Source organism: Ovis canadensis, chromosome 14 (assembly GCF_042477335.2).
Source record: "Ovis canadensis isolate MfBH-ARS-UI-01 breed Bighorn chromosome 14, ARS-UI_OviCan_v2, whole genome shotgun sequence".
Classification (NCBI taxonomy): Eukaryota; Metazoa; Chordata; class Mammalia; order Artiodactyla; family Bovidae; genus Ovis; species Ovis canadensis.
In genome coordinates, this window is record NC_091258.1 from 68522351 (window position 1) to 68541424 (window position 19074).

A 19074-nucleotide genomic window follows, 5' to 3' on the forward strand; every position below is an offset into this window, starting at 1 on the left:
GCCCTTTAGCCCCAGCCCCCACCACACCCCCACAGGCCCCGCCCTCCAGCCCGTGCGCCTGCGGGGCTCGGGACACCTTTCCTCACCGCTGTCAGCCGAGAAGCGCTTCTCCCGCCGCCTCGGTCTCCGCGGCCGCACTGAAGCGTCAGGATTGGCCTGAACCATGAGGGGCTCTTGGCGCTTCCGTCGCTGCTTCTTCTCAAACAGACGCCACTGCGGGAGCGGAAAAGAGGTGGGGTGGGGGTCTAGGAACCGAACTGGAAGACAGGGGTGAAAGGGGGCCTGGGGCAACGGGGGTCCTTGCATAGGCGGGAGAGTTCCAGGCCTCCCGTCTGTCAGCAACTCCTTCCATAGAACCCTGAGTCCTGGCATCCAGGCCCCTCCTCCCGAAGGACCTAGGAATCCTAAGGACCCAGAACCCTTGTTCCTTAGAAATTTCGGAGTCTCGTCACCAAGATTTACTTCCTGAGGATTCCAAATTCCTGTTTTCTCGTTTCCCAATTGCAAAACTTGAGACTCCGATAGAGCCAGTGAGGACCACTCCCAGATCAAGTCCTGGGGGTGGGACTCCTGAGAGGGTATGGAAGATAGAAGGGGAGGGTTGGCAGGATTCCTGGGCACAGTACCTGCTGTTCCAGCTTCTGCAGTCTCATAGCGGCAAGCTCATCTCCCAGGGCCCTGAGAGAGGTGCAGGCTCATAGTGACAGCAAGCGGGCACCCCCGTTGCCCAAGAGCCCTTCCCCTTCTTTCCACTGCCCAACTTAGGGTTCTGAACACTTGTGAGGTCACAGAAGAGACAGAACCTGAGTCTGCTCCGCCAGTGCTGAAGTTCTTTCTCCCTGCACTGGCCTATCTAGAGTCCAGGGGTCAGAGATCTCAAGCCCCTCCTATCTCAGGACTCAAAGCCCCCAGCCCTTCCTCTTTCAGACCCACTGGTCCTCATCTGTAACTCCCTCCTGTTAGGTAGGTAGGACCCAGAAGTCCAAGCCCCCAGCCCCTCCCTGCAAGGCACACATCATTAGGAGACCAGAGCTGCTGAGCAGGTGTTGGTATAATCAAAGAGCCCCCTTGCCCCCTCCATCTCTACCCTTGCCCATCCCATTTCCCCCACTTACTCTTTCTTCCATGTATCACTTTCCCAAGACATTCTGGAGAAGCAAAACAAAGAGTCAGGAACCAGACCCAACATCCCAATAGGCTCTGCCCTCCAACACCTGATCTTAAGCTTGGGATTTTCTCCTGGACCCAGGCAACCCAAGTGCCAATACTTGTTAGGGACCCTGAAGCCTGTTTCCAGCTTTCACCACTATCAGGAGCCCAGGAGTCCAGCTTGCTCTTCCCCCAATATCTAACTCTCTCCTTCACCCAGACATGAGAACTCAAGACTCTGGACCCCAAACATCTCATCCCCAGTGATCCCAGACCCCCAGTACCTACCTGCCTGAGATCCTGGAGACTTCTCCTCTTCTCCTGCCTAGAGAGGCTTTTCACAATCACACCTCAATTCCTTTCCTGTCTGGCCAATTTCTAAACATAACTGACCACCTCGATAATCTCTGGGTCTCTGGGAAGTAAGCAGGGGAGAAAAGAGGGCTCAGAGGGAGTGCGGGGGATTCCCTTGGAACCTGCCCTAATCCCCCTCCCTTCTGACCCCACCCCGCGCTCTACTTCCAACAAAGCAATGACCTTTGGCCTCTGCTGCAGCCAGGCAACCCTGCTCCAGGGGTTCTAAATAGAAAGAACGTGCAAGTGTTCCTTAAAGGGACCTGCGAGGGGCCTCGTCGCAAGCTCTTTTCTTTCTTACATAAGAAACTTATAATGTGACCTGTGCCAACTACTATCGACCTGTAATTTACAGCCACGTCCAGGAGAGAAAATAAATGAGAAAACTACAACTCCCATGAGCCAAAGAGGCCAAGATGCCCGCGGAAGTAGACTCATTTTGCCCCGGTCCGAGAGGGAGTTGTAGTTCTCTTTGAAAGTCTCTGTTCTTTCTCCTAAAAAGCAGGCTATGTGGCGTCAAAAGGTAGGGCTTCCAAAAAAGGAGGCTAGGCTTTCGAGAAAAGGCCAGCGACTTCGACAAGGGGCGGAGCCGCTGGACAGGGTCCCGAGGAACCTGGAGCCAGCGTGGACCAATCAGGCTGCTGAGATCGCATCCTCTGCGGGAAAGTGGGCGTGGCCTAGGGGGGAAAACACCAAGAAAGCTCCGGCGGTCCTGTGCCAGGAAGACGCCCTCTGCGGTGAAGGAGAGGTAAGGGGCTGGAGGGTCCTAGACTCTTTGGTCCTGGGAAGAAGGGAGGCGGGGGACAGGAGGGCTGGAAAACTGGATCTCGGGGGAGGACCCCGGTACCTCTAGGTCCTGGGAGAAAAGGAGGCTTGGGGCCTCGACCTTTGGGTTTAGGGAAAAGAGGGGGTCGAGACCCTGGATTCCCGAGTGTAAGCGAAGAGGATGCTGGAAGCCAGGACTCCTGGGTCTGAGGAAGGAAAGGCTCAGACTCCTAGGTCCGGATAACTAAACGCTTTGAATCTTGATTCTTGGAAGGGGGCGGGGAGCGGCGCTGGAAGTCCAGACTCCTGGGTCCAGGGGGAGGAGGAGTCTTGGGACAGACATATTCCACCTCTCCACCCCCAACAGACCACGCCGCCATGCCTCCCTCTGGGCCCCGTGCAGCCCTCTTCCTCCTGCCATCTCTACTGCTGCTGCGCGCTGTTCTGGCCGTGCCCCTGGAGCGGGGGACGCCCAAGGAGGAGAAGCCCGCGACCGAGAGCCCTGTGAGTGGCCCTGCCCTGCTTGCCAGCCATGTGTTTGCAGTGGCACTACAGTTCCCGCTCCCCCGCTGCCGCTGGGTGGCTACGGATGTGGCTTGGAGTTTGCCTGCCATTCTTTGCAGTCCCAGGGCTTTGACGTGGTGAAAAACTTGAGGGCGTGTGTGTGTGTGTGTGTGTGTGTGTGTGTGTGTGTGTGTGTGTGTGTGTGTGTGTGTGTGTGTGTGTGTGTGTGTGTGTGTGTGTGTGTGTGTGTGTGTGGGTGTGTGTGTGTGTGTGTGTGTGTGTGTGTGTGTGTGTGTGTGTGTGTGTGTGTGTGTGTGTGTGTGTGTGTGTGTGTGTGTGTGTGTGTGTGTGTGTGTGTGTGTGTGTGTGTCTGGCAGATTTTAAGTCTCTCTCTGACTATAAGGTATGGGGAATCAGGTCAGATTTTAGATAGAAAATCTGCATCCCGCCCCCGGGCCCCTGCCCTCCACCCCACACACACGTAAATCTCTTAGCTCCTTTAAGACGCCCTCCCCTCAAGAAGGAAGCTGGGGGGGGGGTACCAAAAAACTACATTTCCCAGCAGCACGCTGAGCTGGTGATGTTAGCTAACTAGGGTGTTCTCACTTCAGGGAGCTCATGGGAGTTGTAGTTTAAAGTATGATGGGCATGGGGCATGGAAAATGCTCATTTATTCCAGTGTGTGTCTATCAAACACTATGAAACCTATGGTCTTAGGGAATTTGGAACTTTAAAAGATCCTCAAGTGCCCTGATTCGTGGCCCGAATCCTACAGCTTTCACTAGGAATGGACATGTTGCTGTCTCTGGAACAGATCATTCCGAGTTCCTGTGTGTGGTGTGGCAGGTCCCCACCCAGCAGCTGAGACCTTTGCCCCATGAATTCTCTGCAGACACAGAAGTGCAGCTTGAGTTCCCTTTCCCTTTCCCTTAGTTCATTTAGAGCAAGCCCCCTGCCCTCGCAGACCAGCCTAGCTCACTAGAAAAGGCTGGGGCTGCTAAGAGTGGACCACCAGCAGTGATGGTCAAAGAGGAAGGAGGGATCATTTGAACTGAGATCTGGAGTGCCAGGAAGACTATTCCAGGCAGAACGAACAGCCTGGGCAACGGCTGTATGGTGGAGGAGAGCAGAGAGTAGGAGGCCACAGAGGAGGCCAGTGTGGCTTGAGACAGAGTGAGAGAAGGGGAGACGAAGTCAGAGACAGGCTGGAGCTAATCACACGGGGCCTTGTGGACCATGGTGGAGACTTTATTCTGAGGCGAATAGAAGGTTATAAATGGCAATGACATCAGCCGTAATAGCACTGACAGCTCCTACTAAGTGCTGAAGGCAAAAAGAGAAGGGGGCAGCAGAGGATGAGATGATTAGATAGCATCACTGATTCAATGAACATGAGTTTGAGCAAACTCCAGGAGATAGTGAAGGACAGAGAAACCTGGCATGCTGCAGTCCATGGGATCGCAAAGAGTCAGACAGGACTGAGCAACTGAGCAACAAATAAGCTCTGAGTTAAATATTTAGCAATATTAACTCCTCTAATCCTCATAACAGCCCCTATGAGGTAGGTATTCCTTAACCTTACTTTACAGGTGAGGAAACTGAGGCACAGAGTTAAGTATCTTGACCAAGAACTAAGGTTGCAATACTTGGCAAATAAAGGATGCTCAGTTAAAACTGAATTTCGGATACATAATGAATAATTACTAATATAAACGCCCTCCATGCAGTATCCATATTCTGAAAGTTGTTTGTTGTTTTAGCTGAAATTGAAATTTAAGTAGGCATCCTAGAAGTCCTGCTAGTCATCACATAGCTAGTCATTGGCGGATTCGGGATTTAGCCTACTCTGTTTGGTTGAATGATGGCCCCCAAAGATGTCCACGCCCAGAATCTGTCGATATATAGCAAAAGAGTGTTTGGAGGTGTGATTGAGTTAGGTGGAGAAGTAATCCTGTATTGTTTGTTTTGTTTACAGAGTATGACTTTACTTTTATGAAACAAAAAAAAACCTTGCATCTGAATATATGTCTAGTTGCTGGCGTACACAGGGGTGTATCCATGTGCAGAAAGAGTTGCAGAAACATCCCATGCTGCAAACTTTTTCTCCTTGACACTTTTCACTTTCTTTTTCACAGTTCTGTATACTGTAGTATTTTGTTGTTGAGTCTCTAAGTCCTGTCCGACTCCTTGAGACCCCACCGACTGGAGCCCGCCAGGCTCTTCTGTCTGTGGGATTTCCCAGGCAAGGATACTGGAGTGGGTTGGCTATTTCCTTCTCTATGTCCTGTACTGTTCAGATGGGCCCAGTGTAACCACAAGGGTCCCCTAGAAGAGTGAGGCAAAAAGGTCAGTGTCAGAGGCGATGTGATGATTTAAGCAGAGGTCAGAGTGAGGCAAGGCCATAAGCCAAGGAATATAGGCAGCCTCTAGATGCTGGAAAAAGCAAGGAAGCAGAGTGTTCCCTCAAGTCTCCAGAATAAGCCCAGTCCTGCTGAACCAGTTTGGACTTGTGACTTCCAGAACTCTGTAAGGGAATAAATTTTTACAGCTCTAAGTCGCTTAGTTTGTGATATTTGTTAGAGCAGCAATAGGAAGCGATTACACCCATAGCTGGGCAATCTCTTCCCATTTATTTTCCTCAACACGTGTAATGACTGCTATGGTAGACTGTCTTCTAAAGCCTTACTATGTGTCAGGCTTTTTATCTCATCACTTTTCACCACAGTTCTGAGAAGTAGGGAATTTTATTGTCTGTGGAAGAGTGAGACCCTGGAAAAGAAAAGTGGCTGAGCTAGGACTAGGAGCTCGGGGGTTTTTGTCAGTTTTTTTTTTTTGGCCTTGCCATGAGGCATGTGGGATCTTAGTTCCCCGACCAAGGATTGAGCCTGCGCGCCCTGCGTTGGAAGTGCAAAGTCTTAACCACTGGACCATGAGGGAAGTTCTGATTTTTGTCTGTCTTCTTCCCTGGCTGTGTTCTCTTGAACAGTGCCTGGGAAATGGTAGGGGCTGGGTGAATGCTTATTGAATGAATGTTTCACTGCTTGCCAATAAATTGCAGTATGTCCACTCTGGGGGCAGTTTGGGGCTTGGTGTTTACCCATGTGATTTTAATTTCATCTCCAGCACAGACAGACCTAAGAGGAGGTGAGAGCTGAGGCCCATAGTATCGGGTAATTTGTCTGGGATTACAGAGCAACCGAGGTCACTGGCTCCAGCGCCTGTGTCGCATGGGGCAGATCTCCTGCTTGGGGTTGTGGGCTGGTCTCTGGGTCCTATCTGCAGGGGGACCAGGGCTAGCACTGCCATGTTCATCTTTGTTGCCCCAGGACACAGGCCTATACTATCACCGGTACCTCCAGGAAGTTATCAATGTGCTGGAGACTGATGGGCACTTCCGGGAAAAGCTGCAGGCCGCCAACGCTGAGGACATCAAGGTGCGCTGTGGCTGGGTGCGAGCATGCTGGGCGCGGATGAGGAGATGCGTGCTCAGAGGGCAGTGTCTGAGCCTGGGGAAGAAGTCACTTCTCCAGGTTGCACAGCTGAGAAAGGATCGGGGGCGGGGGAGACAGAATGTGTGGTTAAGCGTGGATATGGGTGGCCCATGGCTTCTAGTATCAGCTCTACCAGCTGTGCGGCCTCCCTGCGCTGTGCCTCAGTTTTCCCATCTGTAAAGTGGAGCGATGACAGGACTGTCTGACATGTAAAGGACGTGGACCTGCACCACGGCTGTCCTCAGTCTGCACCCTGCAAGGGCTGGTTCTGTGAGTTCTCAGCAAAGTGCTGTCCACACAGGAAGAATTCAAAACACAAGAGATGCTGTCATCACACACATCTCCTCTAACTCTCACCTTAAGCCTCCAGAGGAGCTGGGATTCTCCCCATTTTACAGAGGCGGACCCTGAGGTCCTGGTAGAAGTGTTCGTCCTTCCAGGAGGCCTGGGTCTCAACCCCTGGACCGACTGAGCCCTGAGCCCATATCCTGCCCCATCCCCTAAGCAGAGTCTCTTGAGAAGAATGCTCATTCACATACACACACACTCACACACACACACGACTGCCTGCCTCTCTCCTCTGCCCTACCTCAAACTCCTTGACCCAGGACTGATGAGGAAGGCAGCCCTGCTCCCCGCAAACCTCCCAGCATTCCTGGGGTTCTCATCTGTCCCCACTCACCTGGACCCCCCAACAATGGATGGGTGGAACCAGAGATCAATGAGCCCAGCCCGTCCCGCTGCCTAGCCAGAGAAACAGCAGCCGTAGAGCCTGTTCAAGGTCATACAAGTGGGAAATAACGTCAGAAACGCGGCCACGTAGGCAGGCAGGTTCTGGAGTGGTATGGTGCTGGGTTCCAATCCCAGCCCCTCCCCTCACGCTCTTCTGAGCAAGTGTACGCACCGCTCTATGCCTTCCCCTCCGTCCCACCCCCCCGAAAAAGACAGGCTCACGCAGCACTTTCTCTGTTTCAGGGGCGGGAGTGGGGGTTGTCGTGTGAATCAGCCTTCGCTAAATGTCGATCCTGTCTTGGGGGCTATGGGGCATCCCAGGAAGGCATCAGAAAGCTTGCAGAAGGCTCCAGAGAAGGCGGCTTGACCAGTGTCCCCTCTCTCCTGGGCAGAGTGGGAAGCTGAGCCGGGAGCTGGACTTCGTCAGCCACCACGTCCGTACCAAGCTGGACGAGCTCAAGCGGCAGGAGGTGTCTAGGCTGAGGATGCTGCTCAAGGCCAAGATGGACGCCCAGCAGGAGCCCAGTGAGCGCGGGGCGGTGGGCGGGGTCCGAGGGGCGGTGGGCGGGGTCCGAGGGGCGGTGGGCGGGGCCGGCGGCCTCCCTCCCCGGTATCTAGGTGATTTGGGCAGGGGGCGCCTCCGGGGCCACCTTCTCACCACCTTTGTAAAATCTGTGTAGAAGATTGATAAAATTTTCTTCCTAGCACAATGTACTAAAAGAAATTTTTTTAAAATTTATTTATTTGGCTGTGCTGGATCTTCCTTGCTGGGCAGACCACCAATGAAAGAGCAAGGGCTACTCTCTAGTTGCCGTGCAGAGGCTTCTCTTGTGGTGGAGCACGGGCTCCAGGCGCAGTGGGCTTCTGTAGTTGAGGCTCCCCGGCTCTAGAGCACAGGCTAGATAGTTGACAGCGGTCAGGCTCAGTTGCTCCAAGGCATGCGCGATCTTCCCAGACCGGGGATTGAACCTGTATCTCCTGCATTAGCAGGCAGATCCTTCACCACTGAACTACCAGGGAGTCCCCCAGATTTTCCATTTTTATAAGGATTCCTGTCATATGGGATTAGGTCTCACCCTCATGACCTCATTTTGACTTGATCACCTCTGTAAAACCCTGTCTCCAAATAAGTTCTGCGATACTGGGGGTCAGGACATCAACCCCTGTGTGAATGTGGGGGCAAGACAGTTCAACCCATAAGGAGGTTGAATATCATGTGCTCTGAAGCCGAACTAATCTTCATTCTGCCTCTTCTTAAATGGTGACCTAGATGTTCCTTCCCCTCTCTGAGCCTGTTTCCACAACCATAAAGTGAGATAATTGCAGAACCTATGGGAGACTTTTGTGAAAAGTAAATGCATTCATATATTTAATATGTTTAGGGAGCAAGGCCTGGCATATAGTATGTATTTGACACATGTTGGTTATTATCATTTTCAGCATCAGACTCAGTTGTGTTCATTGCCTCCCCCAGGAAGTCCTCCCTGATTGCTCCAGGCCCATTCATGCTGTCCTCTGTGACATCTTTCCATGCCCTCTGTGACCTCCATTAGAGCACATCCAGCCCATCCAGTCCAGGATAGGGATTTTGGAAGAAGGAACATTCCATGAGTTCATGCTTTTCCTCCTCATCTTCCCTCTCATCCAGACATACAGTTGGATCACTTGAACCTCCTGAAGCAGTTTGAACACCTGGACCCTCAGAATCAGCACACATTCGAGGCCCGGGACCTAGAGCTGTTGATCCAGACGGTAACTTGCAGGGGACCTGAAGGCAGAGGACTGCCCTCAGAGGGAGAAGGGGACGCAGCCCAGGACTGAGCCTGCTCACCCCTGTCTGGTGTTCTCTCAGGCCAGCAGGCTGCAGAGGGCTTAAACACCTAAACGCCTCCCCCAGATTCTCTACAGGAAAGCAGAGTTGGGGGTTGGGGGGAGTTGGCCTCACTCACACCTGTATTCAGATCTCTCCCCTATGACTGGGGGGCTGGGATCACCTCTGTGTCCTTATTGGAGGCAAAATAACGGCCCCTTGAAAGACGGTACCTGTTCAGTATATGACCTGATGTGGCAAAGGGGCCTGTGCATATGTGATTAAGTTGAGGATCTTGAGATGGGGGATGAGCCTGAGTTATCCCAGTGGGCCCTTAGTGTCATCAAAAGGGTCCTTATAGGGTTCTCTGGCACCCTAGTGTTAGGATTCCAGGCTTTCACTGTAATGGCCCAGGTTTCATTCCCGGTCAGGGAACTGAGATCCTGCCAAGTGTGTTGCGTGGCAAAGAAAAAAAGAAATTGAATTTACTTCTGGATGTTCCCTGGGGGTCCAGTGGTTAGGATTCTGAGCTTTCGCTGCTGAGGGTACAGGTTCATTTCCCTGATACGGCAGCCAAGAAAAAAAGGTCTTTGTAAAAGCTGGAAAAGGCAAAGAGGATTCTCTCCTTGAATCTCCGGAGGGAGCACGGCTTTGCCAGCACTGTAATTGCAGCCCACTGAACTAATTTCAGACTCCAGCCTCCATACTGTAAGATGATAAGTGTGTGTTTTTTAAGCCACAAAATTGATGGTCATTTGTTAGACCAGCCCAGCAACTAAATAGTCCTCACGTGAGAAGTGGGATCCACAACCGTGCCTCGTGTGCAAAGCCAAGTGTGGGGCTGGGGAGTGGCCAGGGATAGTCAGGCCTGCCTCCGCCTCTGCCTCTCCCTGGCTCACAGCCCTGGTGTAGCTGCCCAGCACCCCCTGGACAGAACCCACCCCCTTCCTCCTAGCCTGAACCTGAGCCTGCTTTCCTGGCTGACTGGAGCGCCATCTAGTGGCTATAAAGATAATAGCAGTCATTTGATTAGGTCCATGCCTGACCTCTGTCCCTGAGGGATGTTTCTGCCACTTCTTTCCAAAACATTCTGGAAACTCTCTGCTTTCCTCCAGCCCCACTGTCATTCTCCTGGTCTCAACCCCTATCATACTGAGAAATAGGCTTGCTTCTGCCTTTCACGCATGCCAGCAGGGTTTCTCGGCACTTTTGGCATTTGGGGCTGAATAATTTGTTGTTGGGCTGTTTGTGCATTGTGTGGTGTTTAGCAGCATCCCTGGCCTCTACCCACTAGATGCCAATAGACCTCCCCCAGCTATGACCAACAATATCTGCAGACACTGACAGCTGTCCCCTGGGGACCGCAGTCAGCCCAGGTTGAGAACCTCTGTCTGTTCCCCACACAACAGCTGTATTGGCTTTCTACTGCTGCCATATAACAAATTACCACAGACTCAGGGCTTAAAACAACACAAAGGTTCTCTCACAGTTCTGGAGGACGGAAGTCCGAAATCAGTATCACTGGGCCAAAACCAAAGTTTCTTTAGAGGCATGTGCTCCTTTCTACTTCTAGCTGCTGGGGGGTTGCCAGCATTCCTTGGCTTGCAGACACCTCACTCCAGTCTCTACTCCTACCAACACATGGCATTCTCTCTGTCTCTCTCTGTAGACACTAGTCCTTAGAATTAGGGCCCACCCTCATCCAGCAGGACCTCATCTTCCCTAATTAGATCTGCAAAGATCCTATTTCAAAGAAAAGTCACATTCTGCAGTTCTGTTCACATGAATTCTGAGGTGGGGGTGGGTGGGATGGGGGGACTCTGTACCACCCACTATGTATTGTTATCTCCAATTTCCAGAGGCAGAAACAGGCACAGAGAGAATGAGTGACTTGCCCAAGGTCATACAGCGACTGGGACTTGCTCACATAACAGAGCCTAGATTTGAACCCTGGACAGAATAATTAGAGCCCTCAGGTTCTTTACCCTCTTAACTGTAGTGCTTTCCATAGTAAGCCACCTCATGGGCTATTCCTTATTATTTATTCCTCCAAGATCTTGAGATTGTGGAGGGCTTGAAAGATGAGGACCATCCTCATCTTTTTTTGAGCAAAGAAGGGAGGCTCTGTGTTGTGGGGCAAGAAGTGACGTCAGGACCTAAGACCCAGCACAGGTGGAAGTAGGGGCCAGATTCAGAGCCAAAGGCCTGGCATTCAGAGGCTGGAATTAGGAACTGGGTGTAGAGGTGAGGTGGGAATGACCAGCTGCCTTTCCCCAGGCCACTCGGGACCTGGCCCAGTACGACGCAGCCCATCATGAAGAGTTCAAACGCTACGAAATGCTCAAGGAACATGAGAGACGCCGTTATCTGGAGTCCCTGGGGGAAGAGCAGCGGAAGGAGGCGGAGAGGAAGCTGGAAGAGCAACAGCGCCGGCACCGAGAACACCCCAAAGTTAATGTGCCTGTGAGGACCCCCGTTCATGCCCAGCCCCCACCGCATCCAACTTTCCAAGCTCCACAAGAAAGCAGCTGAAAAACTATAACTCCCAGCAGACCTTGAGGCAGAGCTCCCTTTTAATGTGCCTAGCTACCTCCAGGGGCTGCTGGGAGTTGTAGTTTTTTTGTTTGGGGGTAAGCCATTCAAGGGATGGGGGTAAAGGGTTCTCTCTAGCTTCATCCTGTGGGACCCAGCCTTCTTGCTCATGAACCCCTGGCTCTCCCTTCCACAGGGCAGCCAAGCCCAACTGAAGGAGGTGTGGGAGGAACTGGATGGATTGGACCCCAACAGGTTTAACCCCAAGACCTTCTTCATACTGCATGGTAAGGTGGAGAGGGAGTCCAGGACCCAGGCTAACACTGAGGTCTGACCTGTCTGGGCTGTCTGGGGCCTGAATGCTGGAAAGGGGTCTGTTTCCCTTATGTCATGGGGCTTAAGAAGGCCAAAGAATGCTGATCCCCTCTCCCCTGGTGGTCAGAAAGGCCCTGTCGCTCCCTGTTGTTGGGGCCAAGATCCTGCATACGAGAGCTGGTCCTTTCTTCTGGGATACACCAGACTTCTGGGTTGTAAGGACTGATCAGTATCCCTAACAGAGCAAACCAGGCCTGGCTAGGTGTGGACCACCCCCCTCTACTTCATGGCAGTACAGAAGCCCTGGTCCCCCCGGGGTTCCTGTCGCTAAGGCAGGGTGTCAGGGGCAGGGGGTGCTAAACTCTAGTCACCAGACCTCCAGGGAGCCAGGAAGCCCCTTCTGCATGCTAATTCAGGGGCATATCCCCCTTCATTCTCCTCCTGTCTGGAAACATCACCTCTGTGTCCAGCCTCAAATTCCAAAACCTCCAAATGCCAGGTGTTTGACTCTGAATCTGGCCTATGCTGGGTCTTATATCCTGATGTCATTTTTTTTTTTTTTGGACTGTGCCTTGAGGCCTGCAGGATCTTAGTTCCCTGACCAGGGATTGAACCAGGGGCCCTTGGCAGTGAAAGCGCAGAGTCCTAACCACAGGATGACCAGGGAATCCCCCTGATGTCAGTTCTTGCCGGGCCCCCTCAGGTGTGCCCAGGATCCCAACACAAAAGCTATAGCCTGTCACCAGAGCTTAGCAGGGTCTGATTCATTTATTCAACAAATGTTTGCCAAGTGACCTCTTAAGGACTGAGCTTCATGAAGACCCTGTGGATACAGATGTGAACAAAAGAAAGTCTCCCTGCCATCACAGAGCCTGTGACCAGGCAAATACTCTATTTCAGTGAATCAAAGTGACCTTGAATTTTATAAGTAAGACACACTTGAATTTTATACAAACTGCCCTTTAAACTGATACACCCTCAGTGATAAGATGCCTCCCAATTTCATGGATAATAAAAATATGGGGAGCAAAAAAAGTACATTTTTAGAATTGGTGAAATTGGTTCTCTAGGAGATGATCAGAGAGTCACATGTACCATGCAAACAAGGACGTCGGAATTTAGGGTCTGCAGTGATGATTTTTAGATAGCTTGGTCTGGAAAGGTGTTTGCTACATCAGCATTGTCCAGCAGAACTTTCTATGCTGATGGAAATGTTCCATGCCTATGTTGTCCAATACAGCAGCCACCAGCCCCATGTTGCTTTTTTTTTTTTTTTGCCATAACCACACAGAGTACAGGATCTTAGTTCCCCAACCAGGGATTGAACCTGTGCCCCCTGCAGTAGAAGCATACAGTCTTAACCACTGGATCACCAGCGAAGTCTTTTTTTTTTTTAATGAATGAGGAAGTTTATTAACCCAGCATCCTTTGTTCTTTTTTTTTAAAATTAATATTTATTGGAGCGTAGTTGATTTACAGTGTTGTGCTAATTTCTGCTGTACAGCAAAGTGACTGTTTTAGCTTTTTTTTTTTAAGCTTATTTTTTTAAGCTACTTTTCCCACGTAGATCATTACAGAGTATTGAGTAGAGTTCCCTGTGCCGTACAATAGGTTCTTATTAGTTCCCATGTGTTCCATTAGTTCCCATGTCTATTAATTAAGAACTTGAAATGTGGGTTTTACAGCTAAGAAACAGGAGAGCGGGGGGCGGGGCCAGTTAAGTTAAATTTTTAAAATTTTGTAATTGTAGTAAAATACACGACATAAAATCTACCATCTTAGTTCGCCATTTTTAAATGTACATTTCAGTAGGGTTAAGTACACTCACATTGTTATGCAAGTGTTTTCATCCTTGCAAAAACTGAAGCTCTATGTTAATCATCAGTTCCGCATGACCTTTTCCCCCAGCCCCTAGTTACTTCTGTTTTCTTTTCTCTATGATTTTTGACTCTTTTATTAACTACTTCATAGAAGTGGAACTGTACACTATTTGTCTTCTTTGTGACTGGCTTCTTTCACTTAGCGTAATGTCAAGGAAATGAATTTTTCATTGCATGTGATTGTTGCTCATTTAAATTTCATTTGCCCCGTGTAGCTAGCAGCCACTGGATGGCACAGCACAGCTCAAGAGGGATGACATTTGAACCAAGACCTCAGTGAAGTGAGGGGTTGAGTCTCACAGATACGTGTCTAAATTGGGGACACAGCAAACACAGGCAGGGGAGAATGAACTTGGTGGGTTTTCCAAGGTCACTGGAACAGAATGCTGGAAGAGAATGATGAGAAATGGAATTCCCTGGCAATCCAGGGGTTAGGACTCTGAGCTTTTACTGCTGAGGGCATGGGTTCAACCCCTAGTCGGGGAACTAAGATCCCACCTGCTGAGTGGCTCAACCAAAACAAAAGAATGATAGGAAGGACTGTTGGGGAGATAAGAGCAGTTCTACAGTCAGAGTGAGAAAGCTGGATTTTCTGTCTTGAGTGAGACACTGAAAAAGGATTTTGAGCACAGGAACTGACCCCACCTGTCAAGTGGTAACAGGATTCATCTGAGTGCTGGGTGCTGTGTCAAGGACAGGCTGTAGGGGTCGAGGGTCAAAACCAGGATCCAAGTCAGAAGTCATGAGATGCTGATGGAAGCAGGAAAGAGTGATAGGACTCTGGATTCATCTTGCAGGTCAAGCTGGCAGGACTCAGAGGTGGACTGGATGAGGACTGCAGTGGAACAAGAGAGTCAAGGGTGACTGAGGTTTTTGGCCTGAGCAACTGGAAGGAATGGGAGAAAAAAGCAAACAAGATTGGGAGCTGGGTCTGTTCACATCAAGTTAAGAGATGTCTGTTAGACATTTAGGTGGCGAAGGAGAGTCGGCAGTGGAGTATTCAAGTGTGGAGGCAGCTTGTGGATGGCATTAAAAGTGAGGGAAACCCATCTAAGGAAGTCTGGGCCAATTGAACTCTCCTTATGATGGCTAATGTTCTGTGCTGCCCAGTATGGCAGCCACTGGCCATTTATGGGTATTAAGTGCTTGCCATGTAGCAAGTGGGACTGATAAACTGAAATTTTAATCTTATTTGATACTGACTTAAATTTAAACAGCCCATCTGACTAGTGGCAACCGTAATAGACAAATCTGAATATTTGATAGGAAAGACGACCCTGACCCCTGGGGTACACCAAAGTGTAGAGGTCAGGGAGAGGGCAGGGCTGGCTAAGGAAAATAAGGGCAGCTGGAGAGGAGAGAATGATGTTCTGGGAGCCAAAGGCAGAAAGTCAAGTTAAGGTGCAGGCTAAAGACTAACCATTGGATTTGCAAGGTCAGGGTTCCTGGCCACCTCTGTTGGGGCAGTGAGCAAGGCACATACGGCACATTGGCAGGGAGAAGCTTCTCTGGCGATGGGAGTCAGCCCTGGGGTGGTTCTCAGGGAGGTGCTGCTGACACCCCTGGATCCTGGGCAAAGGGGCTAATCCTGTGGCCAGATCACTGGTAGCTAGAGATCAAGTTACTCTGCAAGACAGTGGGCCCACGAATGGTCCCAGTGGAGCCTGACCTTCATCTGTTCCATTCTTGAGATCCTGGTTGGGAAAGGGGTGTCCTAGCATCAGGTCTATGGGGGCACTGAAGCCTGAAGGCCACCATCCTAACAACCACCCTGCTGTTGCCCGTCCTCAGAATAGACCTCGCATCAGCCAGATCTTCTCTAGCAGATCACTTAGGGACTTGACCCACTCTGTGCTCAGTCCCCCAAGAAGCCTTGTTGTCTCTTCTTCAGATATCAACAGTGATGGTGTCCTGGATGAGCAGGAGCTGGAGGCTCTCTTCACCAAGGAGGTGAGTGTCTTGGAGGCCGTGGGTGAGAAGGATGCCTATATCAACCACATGTCCCCTTAGGATCCTCAGGGTCCCCTCAGGTCCCACTGGATGTGGGTTCGGGGGAAAACTACAACTCCCAGCAGTCCTTGGGGTTAAAAAGAGGCTGCCAGGAGTGGCAGGATATCCCAAAGACTGATGGGAGTTGAAGTTTTTTGTGTCTGTGTGTGTGGGTGGGGGTTAGGTTAGCCTGGGAAGGAGCATACCCTGGACCTCTCAGTACATCCTGCCTTTCACTTGACCCTTGCAGCTGGAGAAGGTGTACGACCCAAAGAATGAGGACGATGACATGCGGGAGATGGAGGAAGAGCGGCTGCGCATGCGCGAGCATGTGATGAAGAATGTGAGTGGAGGGACCCGGGCAGTGGGCGGGGGTGAGATAAGTAGGTGGAAGGAGGTCCTGCTCCGTTGCTTACCCTTACCTGGCTCCCCAGGTGGACACCAACCAGGACCGCCTCGTGACCCTGGAGGAGTTCCTCGCATCCACGCAGAGGAAGGAGTTCGGGGACACCGGGGAGGGCTGGGAGGTGAGGACACGGGCGACTCTGGGTCCTGACTATCCCTCTCTCACAGACCTAACCCTTCCTTCAGGGTCTCTGGCCACTTCTCTTTCTCTCTGTCCCCCCACCCCCCCTGGAACTTCTCTCCCCCCTCAACTCTGGCCTTTATCCCCTTTCCCTAGTTCCAGCTTAGGTCTCTCCATCCACATGCCTGGTCCAGGCCTCCCCACCTTCTCTGAACCTCCATCAGCAGGGCCAAGGCTGGAGTCCCCCTGCCGATGGCCCCTGTTCTCACCCTACAGACGGTAGAGATGCACCCTGCCTACACGGAGGAGGAGCTGAGGCGTTTTGAGGAGGAGCTGGCTGCCCGGGAAGCAGAGCTCAATGCCAAGGCTCAGCGCCTCAGCCAGGAAACCGAGGCTCTGGGGCGTTCCCAGGGCCGCCTGGAGGCCCAGAAGAGAGAGCTGCAGCAGGTGACTGGCCAGGGAAATGGATCCATCCTCTGATTCCCTGGTGGCCTTTGTCCTAGTGTGTCCACAAGTGGGGAAGGCCTGCAGCCACTATGTTAATCACTGGTAGATCCATGGGTGGCAGTCACTGCCATCTTGAGTGAGGGCAGACATTGTTCTCATCCCTGGCTGCTGTGCAGCTGCCATGTTGGATAAGGGCAGTGAGGTTGTAAGCAGGAAAGGAGGGGAAGGCCAAAGAGGGAGGAGGAGGCTTCCCTATACAAAGGTGTGACTCAAGCCATGACAGGTGAGGGAGAACTGGATCTTTAACTAGTATTAAGCCCAACTCTCAATGAAAGAGAAAAACTGAGGGCCCTGAGAAAGGACTGGTCCATGACCACACAGCAGGTTGCCATGGAGACTCAGCATCCTACCATTTTGCCTCTGTGATCTCCCCCACCCCTGCAGGCTGTTCTGCAAATGGAACAGAGGAAACAGCAGCAGCAAAGCCACAACAACCCAGCCCCCGGCCCCGAGGGACAGCTCAAGTTCCACCCGGACACAGGTGCTGGCCCCTTGGGCCCAGGGCCCAGGGAGGGAGCTGGGGGCCCAGACTTCCGGGTCTGAGGGAGGAGGGACTGCTATGCCTAGCCCTGCCATGTTCTGCCTCCGTTTTCAGATGATGCACCCGTCCCAGCTCCAGCCGGTGACCAGAAGGATGTGGTTGCTTCAGAAAAGAAGGTCCCAGAACAGACCCCTGAGCCTCCCCAGCTGGATTCACAGCACCTGTGATCATTCCAGGATCCCAGCACTCAGGGTTCCTCCCAAGGCTGATGGGAGGGGGGGGGGTGGAGTGTCACAATCAACCTCCTCTGGGGACCCCGCCACACCTGTGGCCTCCTGGGGGAGGGGGAACAGGCTGGCTGCTTCCTTCTCATACTGCTGCCCGGGCCCCGTATCTGCCGCCTCAGCCTCCACAGTCTTCCAGTCTGTGGTCCCCTCTTTCTGTTCCCCTCCAAGGGACTTGCCTTCTCGTAGCCAGTTGAGGGCTCACTGGCCTCAGCTTCACTTAGGGAAACCCCCTCCCTCCAGGGAGGGTCTGCTCACACCTGCCTTTCTAGTTGGTGTGGCCTTGACCCCCAGGATGTGGCCACTCCAGCATCCCGCATCCCCACAGCTGCTGGAATCCTGCCTGCTGCTCTGGGCCCAGCTTCCGCTGGTCTGTGGGGTTTCAGTGGCCCCTCAACAGCTTTCTCTACCTTTTGTGGGACTGGCGATGCCTCAAAGACAGTGTCTCCCCCACAGCTGGGTGTGAGGGCCACAGAGTCCTGTGCATCGCTGACCAGCTCTGACCCCAGGAGCCCTGACTCTCCTGACCCCTGGTTTCCAGCCATCTCAGCCCCCTGCCTGCTGTCATGGCTCTGAGCCCCTTCCTTCCACAGCCCCAGAAAGGTCACAGAACTGACCCCACCCCAGAATTAGGTTCCAGCCCCTCAGCCTTTCTGGCCTTATCTCACACGGCTCCCTGTCCTGCTCTGTACGCTGGTTCCATCCAAATACACTTTCTGGAACAGATCCATGCCTCTGTTTCTTTGGAAACCCTGTTTCTTCTGAAACTCCACCTGTGCTTCACCTGCCAAAGCCTTCTTCATTAAACATCATCTCTGAGAGGCTCCATCGTGGCATCTTTGTCCTGTCCTGATGGGTCTGCTGCCTACACACATATGCATACCTTCAGTAGAATCCCTTCAGCCACAAGGACAGAAAACCCAAACCTAGGCTCACACAATAAAGAAAAGTGTATTCTCGCCCCAAACAAGAAGTCTCAAAGTAAAGTGACTCCAAAGCCTTCAGGGAACTAGGTTCTCCTATCTGCTAGCCCTGCTCTGATAGTTGTGCATGGAAAGGGGGCGAAAGGTGGGGAAACCTATACTCCTCTTGTACCAAAGCGGCTGCAGCTGCTCTGGATGTCACACCTGTCTGCACTAACAACTGACAGTGGAAATTGGCAGAGGCTAAAAATCAGCCTCCTGAGTGCATCCAGAGCCTGTTTACCAGAATGTTACTGAGAATGAGACAGCTCTAGTTTAACATCCACAAAAGGGAAGAAATGTAAAGGAGGCCCCAGTGATAGAAATTATCTGTGAGGGTCATTAACAATATGTATTCTCAGGATTTCTCTGGTGGCCCGGTTGATAAGAATCTGCCTGCCAATGCAGGGGACTCGGGTTTGATCCCTGGTCTGGGAAGATTTCACATGCTGCAGAGCAACCAAGCCTGAGTACCACAGCTACTGAGCCTGTGCTCTAGGGCCTGTGTGCTCTAGAGCCCATACTCCACAAGAAGAGAAGCCACAGCAATGATGAGGCCTCGCACCGCAACAGAGTAGCCTCCGATCGCTGCCGCTAAAGAAAGGCCCGCACAGCAATGAGGACCCAGGACAAGCAGAATAATTTAAAAACAAAAAAGCAGTACACATTCCCAGATTCTGGAATGTTCAAGGAAGTTTACTGGGAAGAAAGATGTGCTGCACCCACCCTTCCCTTAGGAACCTCAGCAATGACCTTCACAAACTTCAGCCACAGCCTCTCTGCTTCTCTTGGA

At 51.8% G+C, this 19074-nt stretch overlaps 2 protein-coding genes across 13 annotated transcripts in view; one reads left to right on the top strand and one right to left on the bottom strand.

Moving 5' to 3' along the window:
* The window catches only part of TULP2 (TUB like protein 2), a 63287-nt gene that overhangs the window by 6491 nt on the left and 37722 nt on the right, over nt 1-19074 (bottom strand). For 4 of the 11 annotated variants that reach the window (XM_069551183.1, XM_069551188.1, XM_069551186.1 and 1 more), the window contains 4 exons: nt 1438-1564; nt 1116-1148; nt 627-678; nt 87-213 (listed from right to left, as the gene is read on the bottom strand). In XM_069551183.1, coding sequence (XP_069407284.1) covers nt 87-213; nt 627-678; nt 1116-1147 — 211 coding nt within the window. In that variant the 5' untranslated portion in view covers nt 1148; nt 1438-1564. Of the gene's footprint in view, nt 1-86; nt 445-626; nt 679-1115; nt 1149-1437; nt 1565-1686; nt 1873-6945; nt 7036-14177; nt 15316-19074 lie in introns of those variants that run through there. The other 7 variants (XM_069551184.2, XM_069551179.1, XM_069551180.1 and 4 more) reach the window with 6 other exon arrangements.
* On the top strand, nt 61-18145 carry NUCB1 (nucleobindin 1). Of its 2 annotated transcripts, XM_069551194.1 has the most exons (14): nt 88-232; nt 2006-2251; nt 2636-2772; nt 6099-6206; nt 7388-7520; nt 8644-8747; nt 11083-11268; nt 11534-11624; nt 15424-15482; nt 15772-15864; nt 15956-16048; nt 16324-16494; nt 16939-17035; nt 17150-18145. In XM_069551194.1, exons 3-14 carry the CDS (start codon nt 2647-2649, stop codon nt 17260-17262), a joined length of 1374 nt encoding a protein of 457 aa, XP_069407295.1. In that variant the 5' UTR covers nt 88-232; nt 2006-2251; nt 2636-2646; the 3' UTR covers nt 17263-18145. The 2 variants fall into 2 exon arrangements, with proteins under 2 accessions (XP_069407294.1, XP_069407295.1); XM_069551193.1 differs by having other exon boundaries at nt 61-2251.

Excerpts from the sequence above, each read along its gene's own strand:
- NUCB1 (XM_069551193.1), top strand. The coding sequence starts at position 2,647 with ATGCCTCCCTCTGGGCCCCGTGCAGCCCTCTTCCTCCTGCCATCTCTA. Across the intron at positions 7,521-8,643 it reads GGACGCCCAGCAGGAGCCCA|ACATACAGTTGGATCACTTG; the intron begins GTGAGCGCGGGG and ends CCTCTCATCCAG. Across the intron at positions 15,483-15,771 it reads AGGCTCTCTTCACCAAGGAG|CTGGAGAAGGTGTACGACCC; the intron begins GTGAGTGTCTTG and ends TGACCCTTGCAG.